Here is a 26755-nt window from a genome sequence, read left to right as displayed (position 1 = left end):
TTACATTGTAGTCACTGAGACACTTCTGTACAGTTTCTAACACGTCTCAAGGTGACCAGGCTTGTAATAAGCATGCTTAACCAGTGAAGAAAGGAAATGTTAGAGTAGACCTAGTGCCAGGGGTAGCAGAGCCACATCCTTTGTCTTCCAGAAGAATGCAGGTAATTTCCTCCCTGCCTTCCAAGTCCTATCCCAACTCTGGAAAAGTAAGACATCATTTTTTTTTTAATCTTCTAGCTAGCAAAATTTCTTTTGAGCATTTCTGCGTATTAACCCTTCAAGGTCAGTAAAGTTGACAAACAAGGTAATGTAGTAAGACATAAATGACATGGAGTGTTACCATGTAGATGCCTGTACACTCATTAGAATGTCTCTTCATTTCTAGAACTCAGCAGAAAAAGTTTTCAGCTGCTACCTGTGACTTAACGTTCTTTAAGACAATCTCGTGCCTACACTTTAGAGAATAAGAGTACAGGATGGAAACAGAGACTGCATTCTCGTCTCATACGTTGTGAATGATTTCACTGAAGAATGCAAAGTTTACTGAGATTACTGTCCTCTTTATTCAGCGCAGCTTTTCCCAGAGATAAGGCTCCATTCTGTCACTTATCAAGTATATGAAGTATGCATATTTTAGGAACGTAATTTCAGGCTGAAGAGGATAAGAGTTTTTTTTTTTCCACCCAGTGAAGCAATGGAAAAATGTGTGTAGCGTCTGTTTATAGTTTCTTACGCACATGGGCCATCTGCACACAAGTAGAGTATCTCTCTAAACAAACTCTGTAATCTCTAACCCAGGTCTCAAAGTGGATTCGATTAAACCAGAGAAACAGACGAGGAGGAACAGGACGCAAACGACAACGGAACAAAGAATTTAATGAAAAGGTAAAAATCTGATGCCGTATATCGTATTCTTTTTTAAAAAAAACAAAAAAAACAACTCCCCCCTCCTTTATGTAATATTATTGTTGTTTTTTTTTTGTAGTGAAGTTGTTTCTATTACCTAAACAAATCTCTATCTTTTGTGCATTCTGCTGTCGCTGGTTGCATTTGTGCCGTATAATACGTGTGTGTGTGTGTGTATATTAAAGCATTCTATTTCCTGAATGAGTAAATTCACATTAGATATCTTACCTTTTAAACAATTTTATTAAATCTACAGCAGTAAAACTGTTAGAATCTGTGATTAAATGTTTGCCGTGTGATAATTCATTCTTATATATACTGTATACCTTTTGACTTGCATGGTAAAATAAAACTACCTTACATAGCCACAGATAGATATGTAGTTTGGAACTGTGCAATTATATGATGTATCATGTAATAGGACCGTATAATGGGGTTTATACTATTCACATAAGTACTGATCTTCTTAATATAATCACTAAGGTGAGTCTGCATAGATTGTTGTTTCCTTCAAATACACTGGCGCCCCCAAAAAATGGCAGGCCGCCCAACAAACTTTTTCTATAGCAACCAAATCTTGTGTATTTGGATTAGCCAAGAAAATATAAAGACATCCGTTCTTCTGAAAGCGAAGGACTGAGCAACTGTTAAGGTTTCATGTGATTCTTTAGGGTTCTTTTAGATTGCATATTTTTTTCTTAAACAATAACTGCTCCTTCCTCAAGTTTTGCCTTGTGTGATTTAGTGGCTGTTGTACAATGTATATGACAGAGTACGATAATATTTCACCTAATGCTTCAGCTTTTCTGACAAGTATAAAGTAGATTTATTTTCTGCATCCAGACTTTGATATAATGGGGTTAGGTTAGAAGGCCCTTTGAGGTTATGAATAATATTACCACTGTTTAGTGGAAACCTTATATTTTTTCCCACCCCCTATACAACATATATAACATACGTGATCTGTTAGTCTTATGTTATATGATCCCTTATTGCTCTTAATTTGACTCTATAAATCGAGAATATGGATGTTTTAGGAAATCATATTTTGTCAACAGTTATCAATGGGCTCCATTCACGAACTGACATTTGCTTTGTGTTTTAAAAAGTTGTATATTGATGTTATCCTGGTGCAAATACTATAAACCAATGAAATAAATGAATTTCTATGAATTCAGAATATACCTGTAATATGCCATGAGGTTGCGTGACTGTGGTATAAGAGTTTGAAGCTGTAATTTATGCTCATGAGGACATGCCACTTTACTACTGTCCATGCTTCCTTGCCGCCAAAATCTACATAGACCACTTAAGCCTGGGGCATTGCTGCTTATCCTATGCTTTACAGAATCTCAAAAGTTACTTACTATTAGTTTGTGACTTTGTGTATCTTGTACTGTCCCCATTAGCATTAGTCAATAACTTATTTGCTTCTGGACAAGGAGAGTACAAATGTTTCCATCACTAAAACTCAGGCTTGTTGACTTGCTCCATTTTGCCGTAGTGTCTGTCCCCAGCCATATTCTTTTTTTTACACTCTTAAGTTTTTAGTAATTTCCTGTTGCACCTACAGAAATGGGATTTTTAGTTGTTTCATGTTAGTGAAATCTGAACGCAATATTACGCCTATAGGTATCTTTTATAGAGCTGTAGTTAGTACTATATGATATGGCGTTGGTGCAGGGCAATGAAGGTGTTAACACTCCTACCAGTCATCCAGTGCCATCTGTAGTTGGTCAGTTTGCTGTGGAATCAAAAACAACAGGGAGGCTGGTCTGCTGCCCCGAGCACTAGAACAGAGCAGCGTAGATTAAAGCGACATAATGAAGTGCTTCTGGTCCAAAGCAGGCTCAAAGATGTGCAATTAAAAGTTTCTAACATCCTTTCCTTACTCCCAGTCTAAGCCATTTCCTCTGCCGCAATAATTACATCTGTCTTACTTTACTTCTTATCACTCTCTAACATCCCTCCTTTCAGTCAGGCACCTCTTATAATTCCCAGTAACAGCATTTCCCCACTTTAACTGGTGCACAACACTTGGCCAAGCAAAAGGTTAATCTGGACAATTGGAAAAGTTTTGCCTAAATTGGGTAATCACAACTTCTAGTGGAATTTGTAAAATTTGACTTGACAATGGAACATTCCACACACATACAAAGTGATGGTATGCATACAATATCCTAATATATAGATTTTGTACAAAAATGGTATTAAACTATATCTATTAGTTACTATGGCTCCATTCAGTCATGTCTATTCTAATGCAGCCAATGTCAGGAGTGGGCTGTAAAGGGAGGAGAATTATATGGAAAGGATTATACTCTTCTAATTTTTTGGAATTCACTTCAAAAAGTGCCTTAAAAAACTATATAAAGAGTGAACTCACCCTTAGGTGTGCCATAGCAATATATTTATCATGGCAGATGTGATTTTTCTTATGCATGAAACCTGGGCTATATAAGCTTTCCTTCTGAGATGGCAAGAAATGAACATTATCCTGTACCTATTAGGATTACTTTGTGGGGTTATTTTGTTTCGGATATTGTTAAATCGCTCAACCTTTATTCTAAAAAGACTTGTATGGCTATCCATTAATAAAGCATCTGGTGTGTGTTTACATGCCTGGCTAGTGGTGTACGTTCCATAGTGTGCATAGTAAAGAGGGAACACCAAGCAGTCACACAATGATCTGGACAATGTTGTCTTTGTTTAACCAGTTGGTAAAGTTTTAATGGATTACTGTATGTAGGGTGTTATTTTAGGTATGTGCACTCAGACTTCATGGCAATCATGTAATGGAGATATTTGGCTTCAGATTTAAAGGACTTGTCTCATTATTTTTAAGGGAGTCTAGGAGGTATTAAGAAGATTTTAGGATCATATTTGTGAGGGCTCCAAGCTTTTTTAAGTACGCAGACAAAAGAGTGTCTGGCGCTGCAAACAGCCGGAGTGCATATCAAGAAGACAATTTGCTGGTATTTTAGTATTTGAGAATATCACATTGAATATCTTCATTTTTTCTGTACAATAGGATGATGAGAATAAAAGAATATAGCAGTATGTTGTACTACAGACTTAGAATTTTAATGGCAGTAGTGTTTTTTTGGACGTTTAGCCGATACTGCTGTGTGGATTTTAAGAAACCAAAATTAAATATAATAATAAAGAATTTCTCTGTACCAAATTATGATATTCTTATAATATGTTTTAAATAGAAACTCTACATTTGGTAACCTATTTCTTTTACATTACTCTGTTTGTAAATATTCTTTTATGAGCATCCCATCAATGAAAGTCAGTGGTGGAAAACCAGAGTCTATGCTGTAGCCTGTGTAGTAGCCATAAAGCAGCCTATGCCTGTTGTAAAACAGATTGTTCCTGCTGATCATTTGACAGGTAAATGGAAGGAATTTTATTTTCTCAACACTTTACTCATCATTAATGTCCCTATACATGTAGGTTTACATGTGGTGAATCTATACTTTATACCCATGGTTTTTGTCCTTAACCATGCCTCCCTTGGTCTTTACTGGTTGCTTCCACGTCTTGATTATAATATAGTTGGCTCTTAGGATATTGCAGACGACTACCATGGAACTGTGTTGTGTAAAGCCCAATAGTCCATGGTCTATCATAGTAATTCGATTATGAGGAACATCAATCACTATTCAGTAGTTCTTGGCTTTATGCTTCATTTTGTTTTCTTTTTCACCGTCTTGATCATTTCAATGAGATTTCAGATCTGATATTTTTATTACATTTTCCCATTTCTTGTGTCCTAGCACAATAGCGGCAATGTAAAGTAATAAGAATATAATATAAAAAATCAAATAATTTGTGTGTTCAGTGAATACAAACAGCAATGGCATTCTACTGTCCTAGTGTTTATATACCATTATAAGCTTGCTTTGCCAAGTATTATTGTATGAAATTTAGTTTGTCGCATCAAAATGCGTTAGCTGCAACCATTGGCTTTTGTCAATCACATTGACGGGGATTCCCTTTGAAGACCACTCCTGTGTTTGGTTACTCCTATACTTATACACATAAACCATTCTGAAAAAAGACACATTTGCCACAAAACCTTTTTACATAAGTATCCAAATGACTGGAAGAGGTTGAATAGTTATTATTTCCTTGCTACAGAGATCAATATTTTTTTTTAGTTATATTCCACATTAACATACATCAATGTGTACGATGACGGATGTGAAGAGTGAACTCGCTGTATAATCTATCCTTTTACCATTAAATGGATTGTATTATTTATTTATGCAAAGGGACCATTCAAGACATGATTTAGATTACAGTTTAGAAGCTATCTAAGCAGGACAGGAACAGGAACATTTGCCTAAGTGATTTCAGAATAGAATGAGGTTACATTCTACAAGGGAACAACAGTTTTGGCTACTATTCAGTCACAGAGGATTGCATATAAAGGTCCTTTTCATGGCTGTGATTTATATGGATAAGCCCATGCCTTTATCTGGCTATATAAAACACCTAAGCATGCTGAATGGGCTGTGTCATGAAGATTGCTTAGTTTTATTGATTTTGGTTTTATTTTCTTTATTGTTAATGCAGTTTGGTAAAAGAATAATGGTTTACAAAATATATGTATGAGACCACCAATTAGGTGAAAGATTGCCATTTGAGATATATATATATATATATATATATATATATATATATATATATATATATATATATATATATATATATATATATCATTAATGCTGAGGGTTTAAATTGCTTTTGGAAATTTTCACTTTTGGCAACTAGGCAGAAGAAAGTAATGTTTTTGGCAATTGAGCAAAATAATAGTAAAACTGTCTGATGTGATCCCTCATTGAAAACAGAGTGAGTACACATAGACCTTTCTCTGTTATCATTACGTCTGTGAAAAACATCCTTTCTAGTAAAAGAAGCAGCATAGTAAAGTACAGTACATAGAACAATATGAAAGGCTTCCAATATCATTTAGTAAATAAAATCTGCTGTAACTGTCCAAATAGTTACCGTCACTTCTACAGCGATGGTCTCTTGGATGGCAGCTCGAAGAGGGAAATATTTATTTGCACAAGCTTGTCCACAAAACTGAGTCTTCCTACAGTCAGAGGTGTATAGAGGGTTACCCTACAATCCTGTGATGCCACATGTTTGGGAAAACGAGATGCCTACAACTTTTGTTCTTGTGGGATAAGCTCTGCGAAGGTGGCTACTTTCCTCCCCTCCTTCTGTAGCAAAAATATGCTTGACCAAACTGAGCATACACGTTTATGTGGAAGGCATGCTGTGAGAATGAGGACAAATTTCTATGGCCAGCAACGTAAAGTTACTAAAGGTCATGAAATACATCCATGAAAAGCTATGACATGACTACAGTGCTTTTTGCATAAAGCAAACTTATGGATTCGTGCATATCGGCAAACAATTGTTGTTAGATCCACATTTACTAATACTTGCAGACCTTCTTTGAATGCATTTGTGTTTTCTATTGGCAAGAAACAGTAAGACTGGGAATACATTTAGGTTTTTTATGTCAGAGCTTAAGTTCATAAGTCATAAACTTTCCACCCTATGTTTCTCTCTTTCATGTATTTGTAGCTCGACAGTTTCATAGAAATTTCAGGAAAGTTATACACGCTATTCCATTGGGGTACCACTATCTTATAGTGTTATCCTTGCCTAACTCAACATATCTTACAGTTCTGCCAGGAAGGAAAGTAGAGTCACTGTAAAGAATAAGTATTGTTGTTTTTCTAGACCACACAGTATAAAATGATTAAAAGAAGAAAACCACCTATAGAAACCTAGATTATTAGTTGAAGACTAAGCCTTATAGACTATGATAACTTATCGTCACCTTTTTTCTTAGTCAGTATGTCTTTTCTGCTTTGAATAGAGATCTTTATATAGTCTGACATTTATTTTAACTTGGAAATATTTAGTTAGGTGTGATGTGTTGATCCCTATAGAACATTTATATACAGTGTGGAGAGTAAAGTTTACTAGATTGTCAGCCTCAGGTTTATAAATCTTGGCTTGTGTTACTTGTGTCTTAAGTAACCATCTGAAATGCATGTCGACTGCACATGTGCATACGTCGATCTGACGACAATAAAATGAAGGCATTCCCTGTTGGTCTTGTGACATGCTGGGGGACTGTTCCAGGTATATGTCTATACGTACCTCTTCTTTGAAATAAAACATTCTTCCTGTTTAGTATAGGATTCTTTTTAATTGTTTCCCTTGGGCTACTTCAGTGAATGCACTTTAGGCCTGGTTAGTCTCATAGACCCCTCCCAAAGCTAAGTGGCTTCAAGTGAATCTGTGTGGTCTTGCTTTTTAATGTCAGAGTGATTCCATTTAAAGGCCATAATGCTTCTGTAGGGTGAAAAACCAAGTCCTGCCCTTTCAATAATAGCCTAGTGGTGTACATTTTTTTTCACAGTTACTAGTCCAATTCATCTTTAGGAAGATACTTATATAAACAATAAAATCTAATGTCAAGTACAATCCCCCTGAACTATATTTACCATAGTTCATGAGAATATGTGGATTTGAGGCCAATAGTATAAAAAAAGTAAACTACTGCAGAGCAATATTTTGAGCTACAAATAAAAAAGAATCTAGCAGCAAGAAGTATTACTAATTCCTTTATATTTCCCAATGCTTTTGCATCCAGTTATGGTTTAGGCTAAAAAAAAGAAAAAGAAAACACAACAAAAAAATGTTAAATAAATTGCTTTGATTTTTGTTTTTCCCACAACAAATTGTTACGTGTGAAAACACTTTGTTGCTGTCAAATATCTTCAAATCTGGGCATGTTATCCACCTGTAGATGTAGATCTCCTGCCCCCTTTAGGGCTAGTTCACACGTGAACTGCCCGCGCGGGTTTTGACACAGAGAGAGACGCGGCGAGCCGCGTCTCTCTCTTGTCAAAACCCGCCCGCCGCGACCATCGCTGTCGCGGCTTAACCCTCTGCTGTCGGCTCAAATGAATGAGCCGACATAGGAGGGAGCTGCGGGGGGCGGAAGCCGCGCGACTGAGACAGCGCGGCTTCCGCCTGAAGAAAGGACATGTCCTTTCTTTTCTCCGCTAGCAGCAGCTCGCCGCTAGCGGAGAACAGAAGCCCGGCGGTCTCCATAGACCACCATTATAAGGGGAGGTTTTGGACGCGAAATCCGCTGTCAAAAACCTCCCCTTATACTCACGTGTGAACTAGCCCTTACACTGTAAATAGAGGACTGACCATTCATAAAAAAAAAAACAAAAAAACAAACAAACAACAAACTATAAGAAATTGGCGGTGAAATTATTATAATACATGAAATGAAGATTTTACATTTATTGATGTAGTGTATTTTATGTAGTCGGTATAATTATCGTTCATGTCCTTGTACTGAAATCGTCTCAGGTTCCAAAATGTAAAGTAAGTAAAGCTCCGGACATCACAACATCTATTCTGTAGTTACGTCTCTTACATATTAAAAAAAAAAATGGTCATGGCGTTTAGCTATTGTACATATCTACATTAGCATGTTTTATTTAGCACTTGCACATGACTATCTTTACCATATACATTATTCACTATAACCTATTGTAGGATCTTGTCGTTCACTGTTGTGGCAGTAGTATTCATAGGACATTCAGCTGACTCCCTAAGATCCGTGGTTGTCTCATAGTCTAGTCATTTACCGTACATTATTTGATTATGTCAGTCCATGAAGTAAACTGAGATGAAGAGAGCGGGTGCTAGGAGCTCCTATTACGTTGCTTGCCAGATAATCCTATTGTATTTATGCTTACGATTTTGTTGCGCTCTCTGTCTTACAATGGGATATTTGGCCCCTAGGCTTATAACTGTACAGAGTCAAATGTTGACATACATTATGGGGTGGACGCTGTTTGGATGTAGGCACTTTATTTTCCAAAATGCCTTCTGTGCTGTTATGATAAAACGCTAAATAAATTTATCACATTATGACATCATTGTTGGAGACCATCCCTTTACATCCAAGGTATTTTGTAAATGGTTTCCATACAGTGACTGCTGAAACAAACAATGGAGCAAATAATGAGACCAAGCTACACTGACAACCTCATGTGTATGAGGGCCTCTTGACAACCTCTGCATCCATTCTAGTTATGCCCATTTTATCCATTCTTAGCATGTCAGTTAGATGGAAACTGAGGCTTGAGTGGTTGACCGATGAGGCAGGCTGGTTACAAAGGTCATGTTCCAGTAGTTGCTAGTCAGTGTATGCCGGGTGACCAAAATACCAGTGGTGACTTGGCTGTTTAACTTTAAGCTGGTATTACTGTGCTAAAAGCAGAATATGGAATGAAGGAGCTAGGCAGCAGACCCGTCATGCTATTTATCCTCTTAGGCTTTCATATTACTCTGAAGTTTATGGGTTTTTTTCATTGAAAGTTTATAAAGAGCATAAACAGCAATTCCTTATATATTTTATGGCTTTGTCTGGTGCTCCACAGGCAGAGCATGACTGCTATAAATGAGTTGGAGATGTATAATGTGTTAGAGGATAAATCTGATGTAATTGTAGTATTTAGGGGGGTTCACACTACCATTGTTACTGTCCATTGTTCCCGTTTGTCAAAAAAAGTTAACAGAAACTAAAAGATCCGTTAACAATCCCTAATATACTGTCTGTTTTTTTTTTGTTTGTTTGTTTGCTATAATAATGGACATTACCAGACACTAGCTGATGTTAATGTGCCATTATTTTAACTGACCCATTAAATGGACACATTGATATACTATAATATTAATGAAACTATGTTATTGCGCAGTGCTGGGTCTTCTTCACTAGAATCTTATCCACACTCTACATTTCCTTGTAGCTGCCCTCTGTCGCTTCTTCTGTTTGTTCCTGCAGCCTGCTTCTCATTTACTAGCTTTGTTCTAACACCAAGGAACTGTCATCAGTAACTTTCAACTTCTGAAACCTTTTAGGGGCTGACTGATCCTCATGACACCAGTTATGTGATTCACTACTGTAACCTCATAACACACAATCCTATCTTGGCGATGTATTATATACTGCCATATTCATACGTGGCTGTATATACAGTTCAGTTTTTATCATTTTCAGTTTTGTAAGCTATAATATACAGACTGCTGCTTGTATAGCTACAGTCAAAAGTACTGAATGTAGATATAGGGCTACACTTTAAACTATTCTACCGTATTCTTTATTTTTTTCTAACAATTGCATTTATATAGTGCACTTTGGGTTGCGATCACTGTTATACTCATCTTGCATGGAGTATTTTGCAGCAACCTGTTCCATTAGCTGCTTGAATACACCTCCTAGATATAAAGGCCCAGAAGAAGAGGTGCTGGGCCCAGAAGGTCCGGACAGGAAGAAAAGTAAGTATGATGGGGGAGGGGGCTTGAGTTAGTTAGGGTGAATTCACATAACAAGACCCACCATGAAAAATCCTCTGTGGGTAACTTCTTGCCATCAGCAGAAAGATCTTCTACTCCAGGGGTCTCAAACTCGCAGCCCGCGGGCCGCATGCGGCCCCCCAAACAATTTTGTGCGGCCCGCACAAGCCTAGGGACGCCGGATCCAAGTTGAATCCGAACGTTTCACCATTTTGCCCACAGGCAGTTTTATATACTGCTGGAAAGCTGACAGTGCCCTGAGTTCAGCACACTGTCGGCTTTCCGGATGTGGGCCCAGTGTGAAGAGCTTACGGTCCGGTACCGTAGCTCTTCTATGGTCAGAAGAGCGTCTCTGACACTCAGTCAGAGACGTCCTTCTTCACAGCACAGCCAATCACGCTGTGCTGTGAGAGCCGGGAGGAACGCCCCCTCCCTCTGCTCGCAGTACTCGTCCATAGACGAGCATTATCAGGGAGGGAGGGGGCGTTCCTCCCGGCTCTCTCAGTACAGCGCGATTGGCTGTGCTGTGAAGAAGGACGTCTCTGACTGAGTGTCAGAGATGGATCTTCTGACCATAGAAGAGCTACGGTACCAGACCGTAAGCTCTTCACACTGGGCCCACATCGGGAAAGCCGACAGTGTGCTGAACTCAGCGCACTGTCAGCTTTCCGGCAGTATATAGAACTGCCTGTGGGCAAAATGGTGGAAGGTCCTCTTTAAACATTGAGGTGGAATGAAGGGGCTCATGACACTGGGGGCAGACGAAGGGAGGGGGGAGAACGGCATGACACTGGGGCAGAAATGGAGGGACATGAATCTGGGGGCAGAGATGGGGGGACATGAAACTGGGGGCAGAAATGGAGGGACATGAATCTGGGGGCAGAGAAGGGGGAACATGAATCTGGGGGCAGAGATGGGAGGACATGAATCTGAGGGCAGAGATGGGGGGACATGAATCTGGGGGCAGATGAAGGGTGTATATGTAACTGGGGGAAAGATGGAGGGGGGACATATAGTTTACGGGTGACTGTAGGAGGATTATACAGTGTGGGGGCACATGAAAAATGAATGGGTGGAGTCAACATAAAAGTGGGTGGAGCTAAATTTGCCGCAGTGCGGCCCGCCGACTGGCTGGGATCTTGCTCTGCGGCCCACATGCTGAGTTGAGTTTGAGACCCCTGTTCTACTCCATCTCACATCAATGGGAGGTTCAGGTAGATTCCATTCAAAGATTGGGCAGTACACCTCTTTTTTTCAGGTGGTGGAAAAAGTGTCTTCCTCCCATTGAAATGAATTAGCAGGTGAATTTTTTGCAGTGGATTTTGCCACAAAAATTTCTCCATGTAAACATACTCTTAATTGAATTCATTTTAATGTTAGTAAGACATTCTTTCAATACATTGTTTGATTTACAAACTAGATGTAAAGACAATTGACAGGGAAACTGGTTGTACCTTTTATTTATAAGTAATCTGACTGTAGAGCTTGAAACTGGCTCCTATGTGTAATTCCTCTACTTTCCTATTGCATCTCTGACTCACCATCAGCTTTGCAATGGTATATAACACGCCCTATCTTAGAGGACATAAGGTCCTCTTGAAGATGTTTAAGGGAGTCTCTCAAACTACTAATTCAGTCGGACCGGTGAGATAAAAACAAGTTTAAATACCGTATTTTTCGGACTATAAGATGCACCGGACCATAAGACGCACTAAGGTTTTAGAGGAGGAAAATAGGGAAAAAAAAAATTTTAAGGAAAAAAAATTGGTGAAATATTTAATAACCTAATAATATAATATTTCACCAATGTAAATAGAACCGGGGGCTTTCGGACACAGGGATACCAAATGTGTATGTGTTTCACAGTAATGTTTTTGTTTTATATGTATTGTAGGGCTATGGGGGTGATTTGAACATATCTATCTATCTAATCTATCCTATCTATCTATCTATCTATCTGTCTGTCTGTCTGTCTGTCTGTCTGTCTGTCTGTCTGTCTGTCTATCTATCTATTCTATCTAATCTCATCCATGGATGGAAAGAGACACCCTGCAGTGAAGCTATGTAAGAAGAGAAAAAGGGGCGGGCCAGACGGGTGAGGGAGGTGTGCTTTTCTAAGCAAACTTGAAAACACACCTCTTTCACCCGTCTGGCTCGTCCCTCCTTCACTGCCTCTCAGATCTTGCTTCTGCAATGAAGCCACACAGGCAGGGAAGTAGGGGCGGGCCAGACGGGTGAAGGAGGCGTGGTTTCAAGCTTGCCGAGAAAACCACGCCTCCTCCTCCCGTTTGGCCCGCCCCTCCTTCCCTGTCTGTGTGGTTTCATTGCCGGAGCCAGATCTGAGAGGCAGTGAAGGAGGGGCGGGCCAGACGGGAGAAGGAGGCGTGGTTTTCTCTGCAAGCTTGAAACCACGCTTCCTTCACCTGTCTGGCCCGCCCCTACTTCCCTGCCTCTCAGATCTCGCTCCTGCAAACACGCGACACAGACAGGGAAGGAGGGGCAGAGCAGGCAGGCACCGTGCTGCTCTTCTTTTCATTCGCACAGACGCTGCGCACGCTGCATTTGGACTATAAGACGCACACACATTTTCCTCCCATATTGGGAGGAAAAAAAGTGCGTCTTATAGTCCGAAAAATACGGTACATATATGTTGCCATTTATGATGGCAGAGTAATGGAGGGAATTCACTTTCTTTATACCTGATGCCATGCTGGAAAGTGTCTGTTGGGCATTGCCAAGCCAGGGAAGAGTCCTGGCTTTTTGTCAATAATCCCTCACCACTTTCTTCTTCAATGACATGTCCAGTGTTTAGTAAGACAAAGGATAACAAACGGTAACACTGGAACTGTCAGTCAAGATAAATGAGGAAGGACTGGAGAAGGATTACTAGTATGTTTTCCTGGCTTAGAAATCCACAGCAAACACGTGCTAGCATGATCGAGATAAAATTAAATGAGTTATGCATCATTTTAAAACTGATGGCCTATCCTTAAAATTCGATCGTCAGGGGTCTGACTGTTAGGATCCCCATAGATCAACTGTTTGCCCAGGTTTGCATTTGCCCAACATTGCTTGCATGCTGGGCACTGCACTGCTCTCTCGCCATATTCCTGATAGTGGTGGTTACAGGTACTGCAGCAGTGTCTTATTCAAGTCCTGTTTCAAGCATACAGTGAAGTGCCTGACATGTGAACAATGCCAAACAGTTTATCTACTGGACTGTGCCAGTCGAATGTCAACAAAAACTAAAATTGATGACAATAATGATAGGCCATCGATTTTGAAAGCCTGGATAATCTTTGTACAGTTCATTTTATCAGCTACAGCATGCTAGCACTATGAATGGGAAGTTACTGTAGTTCTGTTTAAACTTATTTTTTTGTCACTTACTCTACCCAGCAGTGTTAATGGTTTGGAAGATTAAAATCAGATGACTTTTATAAAAAATGACCTTGATATGAAAGACGTTTTCATTCTGATGGTATTTAAATATTTATTAACATGGCTACATAGAAAGCAAGGGAATTACCAAATTCCCTTTACATTATGTGCTTACATGATCAGTGTACAGATACAGATTTTTTTGGTTAGCTGCACACAGGCTCAGATCAGCCCATAGGTGAATTCCCTGGTGGGCCAGGTGGGATCCCAGCACATCCGGATATGGCAAAGTCCACACATTATTTTCTTATAGATATTCATCTCAACCAGGCTGTGTGTCAGTATAATATACTGGGTGGATTATTTAAGAAACTACCCAGTTTATTTTTATGTACTGTAGACACATTGGACGGCTGAGATGACAGCTAGGTGCAGAGTCAGACCAACCAGTATTTTTCCACCATGAGACTCATCTTTTCAATTACACTGCAGGTACCCCAATAACCAATCATCCTGCAGCATCCTACAACTGTCTTAGGTCTTCTGTTGTGTGGGTACGTATCCCTAGTTCACATTACTAAAAGGGCCCTAGTTCAAGGAAAGAGCAATGTTCAAGGCAAAGAGCCCTGTTTTAAAAAAAAAAAAAAGAAAAGAAAAGAGAGGCAATATATATTCTGAGTCTAGAAGGAATTTCCCCTCTAAGGGTTTGTTCAGCCTCAGGAATATTTCCTAGCTGAAAAATTTAGCTTAAGGAATTTAAAGCTAAATTCTACCACTTGACCAAATTCTTCTTCAAATTCTGCACCTGCCAGGCGATATCTTCTGTTCCCAAATCACTTCAATGGGAGTTATCATGTGGATAACATTTATTTTTTCTGCTAGAATCAGCTAGAGGAAAAATCTGCATCTGCCTTCGCCTCCCATTGAAATGAATGAAGGCCGCTTTCAGGCAGAATTTGGAGCTGATTTTGAGGCAGAATCCACCTCAAATTCAAAATTTGAGGCCAAATTTTGCCATGTGAACATATCTTTATTTGTGGTAATCGCCTTGCCTCAGATCGACCTGATAGTATAATAGGTTGGCCCTGCTGTACCTGGTCTTTTTTTCATCCTTCTCAACTATGTATGTAACTAAACTAGTCTGCCTGTGCTATGATAACTGGAACCTTTAGTACATAGTAAATGAACGCAGGAGCAAGGAGCTTACTATGTAGTTTATGCCCTACGTATGATCAAGAATATGTAGCTGAACAGTGTTGCATCTGTTCAGTCAAGAAAAAAATGTTGAGTATTTGTGACTTTTAATATGTCGTAAACGATTGTGGTGTTTGCTCGCACACCTGTATTAGGACGCCTCTTTGTGCCCCAAGGATAAAAAAAATATTGAGACTAAAATATCAGTGTTTTGACGTTTTGCCCTACCAGCATAATTCATTACAAAATCCCAGACATAACAGAAACAGGTGTAAAACTTAACAAATGGAGTCGGAATGCCAAATATGAAGAGTATGGGAAATGAATTTATGAATTGTACCTCCATATACACTTTCCCTTTTTTTTAGTGTTAAATGCAGTCATCCATCCCACAGGGAAAATAGGTATATCTTTTACCAACATGAACAAACATTATTTGTGATAATACTGTAGTTGTAAACGTAATATACTATGCATTGGGTAAATTTAGTTGTCGCTTTTCTTTAGTGTCTCCCATGCTATACAAATTTGTATTAAGAAAAGGGATTGGATCAGGTGGCACATACAAGATGTGAGATTGTGGGATTGGTGCTGGTCATACTTTCATAGTTACATAACCCTACTCTTAAAACCATACTGACACTACTTATAGTATTAACCCAGGCAAGGCTCATAGTAGTGTCTTCATTATATTGCAGTCCTTGTATTTCTGCCTTGTAATAAGGCAACATCCAGTACCATGCTCCCATATTGCTCCCACAGTTAGTTTTGGGAGCCCGGACTAGCCTGTACATACAGGTATCCTATCTGCATGTATCTATTTCTTATTGGTGACTTGCTCCAGACAGTGACTGCTTGACTGAGCATTGTCAGACGTTTCGTGTGCTGAGGTTGGAGCAGGAAGGAATGATAGCAAATTGGTGAAATGTATATAGGGTTTGGTTTTTTTTGTTTTGGCAAAGCACCTTTGAAGAATTGGAGTGCATGAGGCAACCTGGTTACATCATTAACAGTGCACTTTTGGGAGTGTATGAGAAGGTGTGAAATACTAAAGTAGTGTATGGTATCAGTTTTACATGGCGGGTATTCTGTTACTGCTTTTAGCATTCTGTTACATGTGGACAATAAAGACGAGGTACCGCAGGCATGAATATACACTCTACATAATGTTTCTTATATAAGTTTTATTTGTTTGTAGAATTCTTTTAGCAAAACTAAGTGTTAGAAGTGTAAGTGTAGAATTTTTTTAGCAATGATCATGGGTTATATATGATCAACAACTACTTTGAAAACTAAACACTCTGCATTTACGGGCTTGTAAAGGTCCACGCAGAACAATCAATAAACTAGGAAAGTCTACAGGTTAAAGATCTGTGCATATGGTATACTGTATGTATTGTGAAAAATACAGTACTTGTAATAAGTTTCTGTGAAGAAGTGAATGCTATGTATGGCAGAAAATACATTTCCATGTAATGTTAGACTCAATATTCCTAGTCAATAGTAGAATTATATTTTTAAAGGAGCTCTATCATTGGGAAAACTAATTTTTAACTAAGCATATATTTGCATAGCCTTTAGAAAGGCTATTCCAGACATACCTTTTATTTGTTAATCCCCTCAGCCATTTTTGAATTACTTTTTACTGATATGCTAATTAGCCAGCAACGAGCACCAGAAGTTTGCTGAGCACTGTCTGCTGTGTGTAAACAGGGGGAGGTGAGAGCAGGGAAGACAGATGAGTCATTATTATTATTATTATTATTATTATTGAATTTGAGTCATCATCAGCAGCCTCCCTGCTCTCACCTCTACACACATCAGACAGTGTTCAGTGAACTTCCGATGCTCATTGCTGGCTAATTAGCATATCAAGAAAAGCAGGAAATTAAAAAACGGCTGAGGGGATTAACAAGTAGAAGGTATGTCTGTAATAGCCTTTCTAAAGATAGAATCCCTTTAAAGACAGGCAAGATTTTCATTACAGAAACCAGGATAATGGGTTATAATACCTAACCGGGTGTCTTCTGATATGATCATGGAGGGGACAAAGGAGTTTGTCAATAGAAGGAACACTACAATTCATTTTTTTTTAGCAATAGTTATTTTTTATGTGTGTTATGGTTGAAGATGCAATGCCACAATAAAAGCAATCGCAGGAGATTGGATGATCTCTGTGAGCAGTAGAGACAGCTATTTAAAACTAGTACACATCTGCAAGCCAAGCCAAGACAGACTCCCTGATGCCTTCACCAGTTATCTAACTAGAAGAGAATGTAATAGGCAGAATCAGGAGACGAAAGCAATATTCAGAAAACAACCCAAGGATTACAAATCCAAATGGGCATATCTAAGCAAAATGAGGAGGCAAATAGGGTACCCAGGGAGAAAGCCAAAGGTCAAAGCAAACTGGTACACACACATAAAATGGAGAGCCAAACTAGGAATAGCAAACTAAATTAGTCAGCGCTTGTGTCACGAGGTTGTGGTCTTACATAGGCCTCCTCAGCTGCTAACCGAACCAAGCCAGGAAACCTCTCAAACTGCAAATGCTTCCCAGATTGGCATGGTAATGTTAAAGGTGCAGCAACTGGATAGAGAATCCTGACATATAGCTTATATAGTACATTAAATAATATTACACAGTGGAAATCCCATAGGACCCTTATACTATTTTGCATTACAATAATAGATTATAGAAAGGAAATACAGGCACATATTATATCTGATGGTGTCTTTGTGTGCTATAGTATAGTAAGGATTTTTCCTGACCTTGTAATATGGAGCGCAGTTTAATTTTTCAGTAGAGTCAATCATTTGTGATGGCAATCCAAGAACCCTTCCCATATATGTGGTCTGTTCATGTTTTTGGTCCTTTGCCACAATTTCAATGGGTTACGCACAAAATACATATTTAAATGAAAAAATATACCTAATAGTCACAGACAAAAATGGAATATAGTTGAGTTCAACTGCATTAAAGTCTGCCAATGCTGGGCTCCTACTTTGCATTTATGGAGGCTATAGGATGTAGGTAAGTTGATATGGGTATAGAGGAGGGATGGGTTCTGCTACTCTCCTCTGTGCTGGATGTTATTTCACTTCACAGACCTGCTATGCCCCGTTTGAAGTGGTTTATATTTTCAGACTCAAATGGCTGCTTCTGAAGCGCCTTCTGTTTGCTTTTTCCATAAGCACCAGTCCATGTGATGCCGGCATGTAACTGAGTGCTTCGCTGCCAAAAAGCGTCATACTTGATAACTTTGAAGAATTTCAAAGTGTAAACGTCATCATTTAATTTAATAAAGTGCAATCCAAGACAGGGGCCTCTTAGATGGTCAAGATAGAGGACAGCCAGTGTGTGTGTATAGATGTTGAATGCATCAGCTGTAACACTTGTACACTATGGAGAAAAAACAACAACCTGACACTTAGCAGTTTTTCCTTGAGCATTAAAGAGAACCTGTCAGTGGTCCATGGGACACTAAACCACCAGCTCATAAAGGGATGATAATGGTATAGGCGCCGTTCATATGAATGTGAAAAAACCATTCTGTGATGGCAGATTTCAAAACAAGGATAGTCATATGCCATCACTGGTTAGATTCGAGTCTGTGATGGAGCCATCAAAATAGGTGTCCCATAGATGCAAATCAGCCATGGAAAAAGACTGTTTCATCTGTTTTTCAGAGCTGATTTACAAACGCTGTCATCTGAATAAGGCCTAAGTGTTCCAAAGCCTGCTGACAAGTTTCCTTGCTCTTTGATTGCTTACATTAGATTGACACTAGCATTGAGTTTTCCATTCTTTGGGTCCGCTTGGCAAACCCTATCCACTTAAAAAGCAGTTACCCGCAGAAACCCGGAAACTCCATAGACCATCATGTGGTCCATTTCCATATGGTTTCGACCCGAGATCGGCAGATAAGAAAGTCATGCTTGCAGGACTTTTCTCTTCACATATTTTAAGTGGCATGGGGGGGGGGGGGCGTAATTCCCGAACGCTAGTGTGAACTGACCGTTAGCTGTTCAGTACAAATTAAGTCAATGTTGCCTTCCTGTATAAACAAATACAGCACAAGATATTTTTCAAGTGTAATATATTTTCCTTAGCAAAATAATTACAGCAATCTCTATAAAATCCAAATGAAATGCTCCTCATATCTATATGAAAATGACAATATTTTGCAGTCATGCATCAATAATTGCATCCACTGTGTTGATAGTCTCTGTGTTGTCAATTTGCTGTGATAAGAGTTTGACAGAGCAGAAAGAACCAATATATTTGCATTGCAAGATATATCCATTTAATACTTTATATTCCCATTGAGGAGATTTGTTCAGCATGTGATTCACAAGAACTGTGGATTTTCTATACATATGCCCTGGATTACAGATGCAAATGTAGCTTGTAAACAAGTCTGTCTACTGACGATATATAAATAAACATGTGTCCTTTCCTACTGAGCCTCTTGGCTGGACATGACCAGATACATGTGTCACAAGATGACCAGCTTTTCAACATATAGATTTCAGCTTTCTGACATGCCTTTTATTAAATTTGTCAAGCTGAGGCTTCCCGTACTCTCGCCAGCCTTGGTCTCCATCACATTGCCTCCACTTTTATAAAAAGTGTTTAACGGATGACAGAAGGAACAATGTGTTGGATCATTGGTGCAAGAAATGGTCTGCGTGTCAAAGATGCACCACACCAGAAAACTTACGTAGATGGATTAGTAAATTCACCAGAGATATCTATGCTATGCTAAGTGTGTATCTATCGAGTGGTTGTCTTATGAACTGCAGCTTGTTAAGCCTTAAAGGAGTTGGCCAATTTCAGACCAATATTGAGAAACTAATGTTATTGTTTGTATAATAAAGAGTTATACAATGTTCCAATATACTTTCTGTGTCAATTCCTCACGGTTTACTAGATCTCTGCTTGCTATCAATCATTCTGGTTACTACCAGTGGCTAAAAATCAGTCCTTGGTCATGTGATTTAGTCCATGGTCATGTGATGAGCACACAGGTGCACAGCTCGTTACCAGGCAGATGTCTGATTACTGGACTGTGACTATAACGAGCTGTGCACTTGTTTGCTTATCACATGACCATGGACTGTACATCATATGATCATGGAATGTTTTACAACTTTTTATTATACAAACAATAATAGTGGTCTCTTGATATTGGTCTGAAAGTGGTGGACCCCCTTGAAGTTAATACACTATATGGCAACATGAGATCAAATCCATTGAGTCCATAACCAAATTCAAGCTAATGTAAGGGTAGGCACATCTGTAGCATTGCCAACAAATGACCTGCTGTACAAAGTTGTACTTCATCACTAAATGCAATGCTGAATGTCATTGCATGTGATGTACATTTTGCATGTATCACAATGTGAATACCATTTGATTGCGTGTTTTTCCCCCTAGAAGCAGCCATAAAAAAACTTGCAATAAATATTTTATGTGAGACTTACTAGGTCACATTGGCTAAGGGAAAAACAACTATTTACTGTCTTCCTGAATTTCCTCTTTTATAAGGTTATAGTGTGGGACTGAGATGAAGAGTGATGGAAATTTGGGAAATGATGGGATGAAAGGAAGTCATATTTTTGTACTGTCAGTGTGTAACTTAACTCTGTTCCATTTATAGGCTCTTTGATCTTGCAACTGTTCATGTACATTCATCACCACATTAATATGTTCTCCTCCCCTCGCTTGTCAGTGTTGGAAGTGCACTCATTGTCGTAATGTCTCGGGCAATCATTGGGCACAATGCAGAAAGTAAAAACTCTGGGACGAGAACATCCGTGGTATTATTTGCACTAATTCTTGTAATGGAACAAGATAGTTACACAAAATATAGACTGATTCTTATCAAATAAAAGGAATTTAACCTTTTCTGTGGCCCATAAGGGTTATCGATATCATCATACAGCACACAAGGCAGATTTAGCAAAGCTAATGCTGGTTTTGTGATCTAAAGGGTTTCTGGAAAAGTTGAATGGTTCCTGTGGCCGATTCCTACGTGATTCACCTGCACTAGTTTTGGTAAATCTCTTCCACTGAACAAATGTTATGCAGAAAGGGATTACTTGGTAGTGGCCTGGATCTTTAGAAGCCTTTATATGGTGGTAACATATGGAGCAACATATTTTAGTATCATAATATTCTTAGGTCCCAAATAGAGGTGTCTGACCGGTATCCGTCTGTTTTTATTATTGTAAATATTAGGAATTGTTTGTATTCTTCAATATATACGGTATTATGCGTACCTGATGTAAAAGTTCATATAATTTATTTGGCTTTCTTATAACTGAAATACGTGTGTGTGTGTGTGTGTGTGTGTGTATGTATATATATATATATATATATATATATTAATTACATACATTATGTGGGTTAGTGTTCAAATTAATCTCATTTTAGTATCTTCTTTCTGCGGTTCACTTTCATGATGAGATACATGCATTCCTTTTTTGCCTGTGCTATCATATGTTTACGTTTCTGTGTAACATTGGAAGGTCAGAAGTTGTATTACAGCATAGTAATGACCCTTGTAATGTGTCTTTGGACTACCAATAGTTCATTTACCAATTTGAGTCCTGGCTACCAGGAATAGTTCACAGTGATGCGATGTCGGTTTTAATCCCCAGTAGAAATGTTACATAAAATCACTTTCTACCTATCCCAGGAATGCATGCTTTCAATAAATATAGCTGATTGATGCTTTTTATAGATCTTGTGCTCCTTGAGTACACACATATACAGCTATTTTCCACAGATTACTTTACAGACATTAGCTAATACAACCTTTTCCTGCTCGCTGCATAGTCTTCTGTAAAAGGTCTGAGTCAAAAGACATTTCAAAACATTTCAGCATGCTGTTTAGAATCAAAGCATTGCTCCATGTCTCCTCTCCACATCTTCACTCCACGTCTACACTCCATGACTTTACTCCACGTCTAACACTTTTTTCTGGGTAATCATTGTTTAAACCATTATAGAGAATTTTGATGTCTATATATTAATACAGACTACAGTATGAATATAGCATTAGTAGTATACAAAATACATGTTATATTCTTTTAGTATTTAGAATTTTATTCATGTTTGCTGTAGCTCTGGAAGCAAGTTTAAACTGTATATAGCCTTGGACAACTTCTAGATTTTCTAAGCTTGCATGGATTTGTGTGCAAGGGAAAGGAGTGACAAACCAGTGAGCTCTACACAATGTATGAAGTACGGTATAGTAACGTTAATTCTGCATTGTCTGTTCATTGAGGAGTTTGTTGTTAAAAAGAATTTCTAGTGTAATTGCTTTGTTTCATTAATTTGCACAATGTTAAAATGTTAATCGCACAGAAGCAAGCCATTTTGTATGTAATGACTGATATATGGTGAGCCCACAAGGGCCTGTCAATTATGTTGCAGACTTCAGAAAACTTTTGGCTTCGTAAAACTTGTAGTTTTCATCAGTTACAAAAAGGTCAGTCAAAAATAAACTGTCAAAATAAATAGTCCCTCCATGTTACCCAAGAAGAAACCACTCTTCCAATGAATTTCTATTTTGGGTAGGAAGGCCTCTACGATGTTCCTTAAGGCAGATTAGACAAATCTTTTACAGTTATCACACTACACTACTTGTGCAGGTACAAGTAACAGATAAATTCAGTTTTGCTACATCTGTGTATCATTGTACAAATTTAGCTAAATGTAGCTTGCTGTGTTATAATATCTTATCACAGAACACAACAAAATCCATTGAAAAAGGTGGCACATTCATTAAACACCTCTTTTTATGCCCGGATCATATTCAGGTTCATACCTGAAGGAAATTTAGTATCATGGTGCCCACTATGTTTCCTGCCATTGTCAACCAGCCACAGTTTCCTTTGTTTGCACTGGTGTTCTAAAGAAACCTGGATTATTGTCTTTAGCAAGATTACAATCTGATGATGTCAGGTTCATGCAAGAAGGCCTCAATCCTGCAGTCAATGTAGAGTGATAAATGGCTGGTTTGATGATCTGAGGAGCCATTGCATAAAACATTTGGTCACCCCTGCCAGTGATACGAGGGACACTAACCACTCAGTGATATCTGCCATTTAGAACCTATATTCTTTCAAGTCCAACCACATCCAGGCTGGAAGAGGTAGCTCGAGTCTTCATTCAGTTGTACAATTTTCTCATATAACCTCATCTGTTTGCTCTAATATTGTAATTGCTTACTTATATAATCATTACATTCACACATAGAAAGTTTAGTTCAATCCCAACAACTCCTTCTTGATGCGTCTAGAGAGAGAGACTGTAACTAGGCTTTAGATGTAATAGAAATGTTACATTTGGCCCATATTTGTACATGGAGCAGACAGTGAATGCTGTAATGTAAATGTATGTCTTTAAGGACACAGTAGCATAAATCAGGTTGTGGGATTCCTGGCATGTGGGATCTTGTGTGCTTTCGGTCTGGCTTGAGAAATCCCAGAAGGGACAGGTACAAATCATACTAATGAGCTTCACGTAAATATAAATTATGCTTCTGTCTCCCATTCAGCTCATAGAATTTGCTAACTACATCTGTTCAGTTTGATATGTATTTTGCTGTTGCTACATCAGAACATCAGTCCCACTAATAGTTATTATAACATGTGAGTGTTGTTTTTGGACTTTTCGCAAACTTTTGAAAATCTGTTTCGAAACACAGAGAGAACACAGCCATCAATATGTGGTAATATTGAATTACGCATGCTTTTAATAAAAGAAGGACACATTGCATGCCATGTATTCTGCACTAGCCACTGCTGGGATATTTGTACTGTTCACAATGTGAAGAGTAGGTGTGGGTGGGTTCGCTGTAGTGATTGACAACTCTGGTCTATGTTCTGCTGCGGGAGAATACACTCCTCCTATAAACATTGCTAATGTTAATCTATAGCATATTAGATTGAACTTTACCAAGTTATTGGAGCTTGAGTCAGGAAAGAAGAACAGACTTCACACAGGACCATCTAGGCTTATGTTTAAACCACCTTTATTTGTCCCATTCATGGAAAAATGTAGCAGCAGCCAACAGTGCCATGTTTATAATGTATGTACCGTTGGTCTTCTTCTCCATATCCTCCCTTCTGGTTTTGCCATTTTGGTTTCATCAGGGTAGTGAGTAGAACTGGTAATGGTAAGCACTGAGGGAGTTGTGCAGTTTCTGTTCTCTTCTCCTGACATGCGTGTGACCAAAGCTCAGACTGGTGCATGGAGTAAATCTGGGTGAACAAAGGAGGAAAGTGTTTTTCTATTGAAAAGTATAGACTGAGTGGAGCCCCACGCAACATATAATTTACATTTTAATGAAGTATTTTAATTTAGAATATAAAATATTATCTATGATGCTTCATTCTGTCGTTGCAGGTTAGGAAACTGTAGGAGATATTTTTTATTTATAGGGATTAAAGAGATATCTGGACTCACTGGCCCAAATGTATTAAACTAAGTGTAAAAGTAAAACTTTTTTGCACAAGGTCATATTGCTTCAAAAATTCCACTTCGTCCATTTTCCTAAAAGTGTGCAGTACAGGGATGCATTGGCCTATCATATTTACTATGACTTGCTCGAGAAAACTGACAAAAACTATACTTGAAATTTACACATGTTCCCAGCTGGTCTCAATTTAAATTTTGGTACACGGGACCTCCCAGAATTATTATGAGACCAGAGCCTTAACAATACTATATCATACACCAGCAAAGGATGTATCCGAAAGGTTAATAAATATGATCTATCCGCCAGGTCATGTTGTGCTAAGGATAGACGGTCTGTTGTGAGCTTTTATTGATGTAACTTCCCATCTCTGGAACTACAATAGCTGTTGCCGTAAAGCCTGTTAAAGACTTCAACAGAGATGGAAGGGAGGGGGGAGATTCCTAACACAATAGAAAAGCCAGAAAGTTTTCTTCTATATCCTTGGGCACTGGTAGCAGTCAGAATAGAAGAAAGTATGTCTTCAGGACAGGCCTATTCAATTGGACAGATTTAACCTTGTCTATGGGATGACGCTTGTTTACTAACCTGCAGGCAGTTGTGCTCTCTTCACTTCCTGCTTTTCTCGGCACATAGGTGGGCGGGGTTTCACTTGCACGGGATTGGTTGTAAATGAATTAACACAGTGTGAAGCTGATGTAGCACAGCTGGTTTTGAGTCAGAGGTAATGGACTCCCTATCTCAGGCCTTATCAGCCAAATTCAATTAAACTGACTGATAAGGGCTTAGAAATCCCAGAGCTCTCACCTCCCCTATCTGTGTCATTTAAGTAGCGGAGCTTCTCAAACAGCTCAGAGCTGCTCCCAGCCCCTCTCTCCCCCCCTGAGAGCAGGCAGCTACATCACTTGACAAATGAGCAGATAATCCCAAGCGCCATAGAAACGGAGTGTAAACAATGAAGTGAATAAATTAAGATACCGGCCAAACAAAGCAGTTTTGATAAAGCAATGCATTTTGGAAAAGTCTTAAATCCACATAAACTAGCAGTATAGATAGGATCCTTGTGATGGGACAACCCCTTTTAGTCTGTATCTGGAATGTTCTTCCTAGAAGGCTGCCATGGATGGTGCTTTATTCCATTCTGACTGCATGGCAGCAATCATATATTATAGGTTTTTTTTATATTAAATGCTTCAGTAGAATTATTTTTAAAACCCATCGATATTTTCAGTCCACTCACTTTTACATCGAATGAATGTTTAATCTATGCTTTTCTTTTTTCATGCTTCATTTCTTCCTAAGTGATATTAACTACAATGTAGAAATGAAAACATAACACACGTTTCAAATAAACCTTTATATATACATATTATAGCCAGCTGTTCCTCATGAGAGTATCAATCCAATGTACTTTTAATAGGGTTAAGTATAAGTGTGCAGCCACTAAGAGATTTTGTAATTCTTCTTATATATTTATTAGTTCTTTAAAATAATGGAAAAAAAATGAAGCTGAAATTCACCTTTATTTGGAGGGGAAAGATGCCAAAGGAGTGGCTGTGGCATAAGTCATGATAAAACTGGCTGACTTATCAGAGCAGATTTTTGCAACAATGATTAAGGACTTGGCACGAGCTATCAACGTTGTATGTGCAAGCCTGTATTGTGAGGTAGAGGTCACTGAGGAAGGCAGCTTTATATGGCTATGTCTGGCTGTGTCCTTGTAGATGCACATTTTCAGGAGTTCGTGTTACCAGTTTCAAATAAATTATTCAACTAGTTGTAAAAAGCTGATTTTCAGTTTTGTGACAAAAATATAATACCGTAAAGTAACTTGTAGTTCTTTCGCAGGTTTCATACTGGCCTTTGTATTATTATTATTATTATTATTATTATTATTAATAATGATCTGTCAGTTTGTAGATTCTGGAAACTCTTTTTTTTTACTTGTTTCAATTAAACAACTTACAGAATATTGCTCTGATTTATAAATGAGGGTTTTGATGCTTTATGATGTAGAGTTTGTGGAAACTCTGCCATTGTATGAATGAGTGTGGTACAGATCCAGAAAATAAAGTGCAAAGAATTGTATAGGTCCATACTGTATGTTGCTATGTCTCAAATTCTATGCAGAGATATGGGAAGGTTTCCTCTTATGAAATCTGTATCAAACCGTGTCTCAATTAGGTATCATATGGCAGTACATTTATACAGACAATATAGATACTGTTTACTGCATTGTTGTATGTAGAAGACTATTCTGCTTCAAATTGCTGCAAATTCTGTATGCTTTAAAAAAAAAACAACAAAAAAAACTACTATTGTTAGGGTTAGCTCACACGTAAATAACATGTGGCTTATTTTGGCAC

The 26755-nt window shown here is 38.5% G+C and overlaps 1 protein-coding gene across 1 annotated transcript in view; it reads left to right on the top strand.

Annotated features, from left to right (window-relative positions):
- Window positions 1-26755, top strand: part of AOPEP (aminopeptidase O (putative)) — a 321287-nt gene that overhangs the window by 243917 nt on the left and 50615 nt on the right. The window contains exon 13 of the mRNA XM_075277719.1: window positions 799-885. Within this exon, the coding sequence (XP_075133820.1) occupies window positions 799-885 (87 nt within the window). The remainder of the gene's footprint in view (window positions 1-798; window positions 886-26755) is intronic.

This window comes from Leptodactylus fuscus, chromosome 1 (assembly GCF_031893055.1).
Source record: "Leptodactylus fuscus isolate aLepFus1 chromosome 1, aLepFus1.hap2, whole genome shotgun sequence".
In the NCBI taxonomy this organism is placed as follows: domain Eukaryota; kingdom Metazoa; phylum Chordata; class Amphibia; order Anura; family Leptodactylidae; genus Leptodactylus; species Leptodactylus fuscus.
The sequence above is the reverse complement of the archived record's forward strand: the minus strand, read 5'-3'. Positions and strand labels throughout refer to the sequence as shown.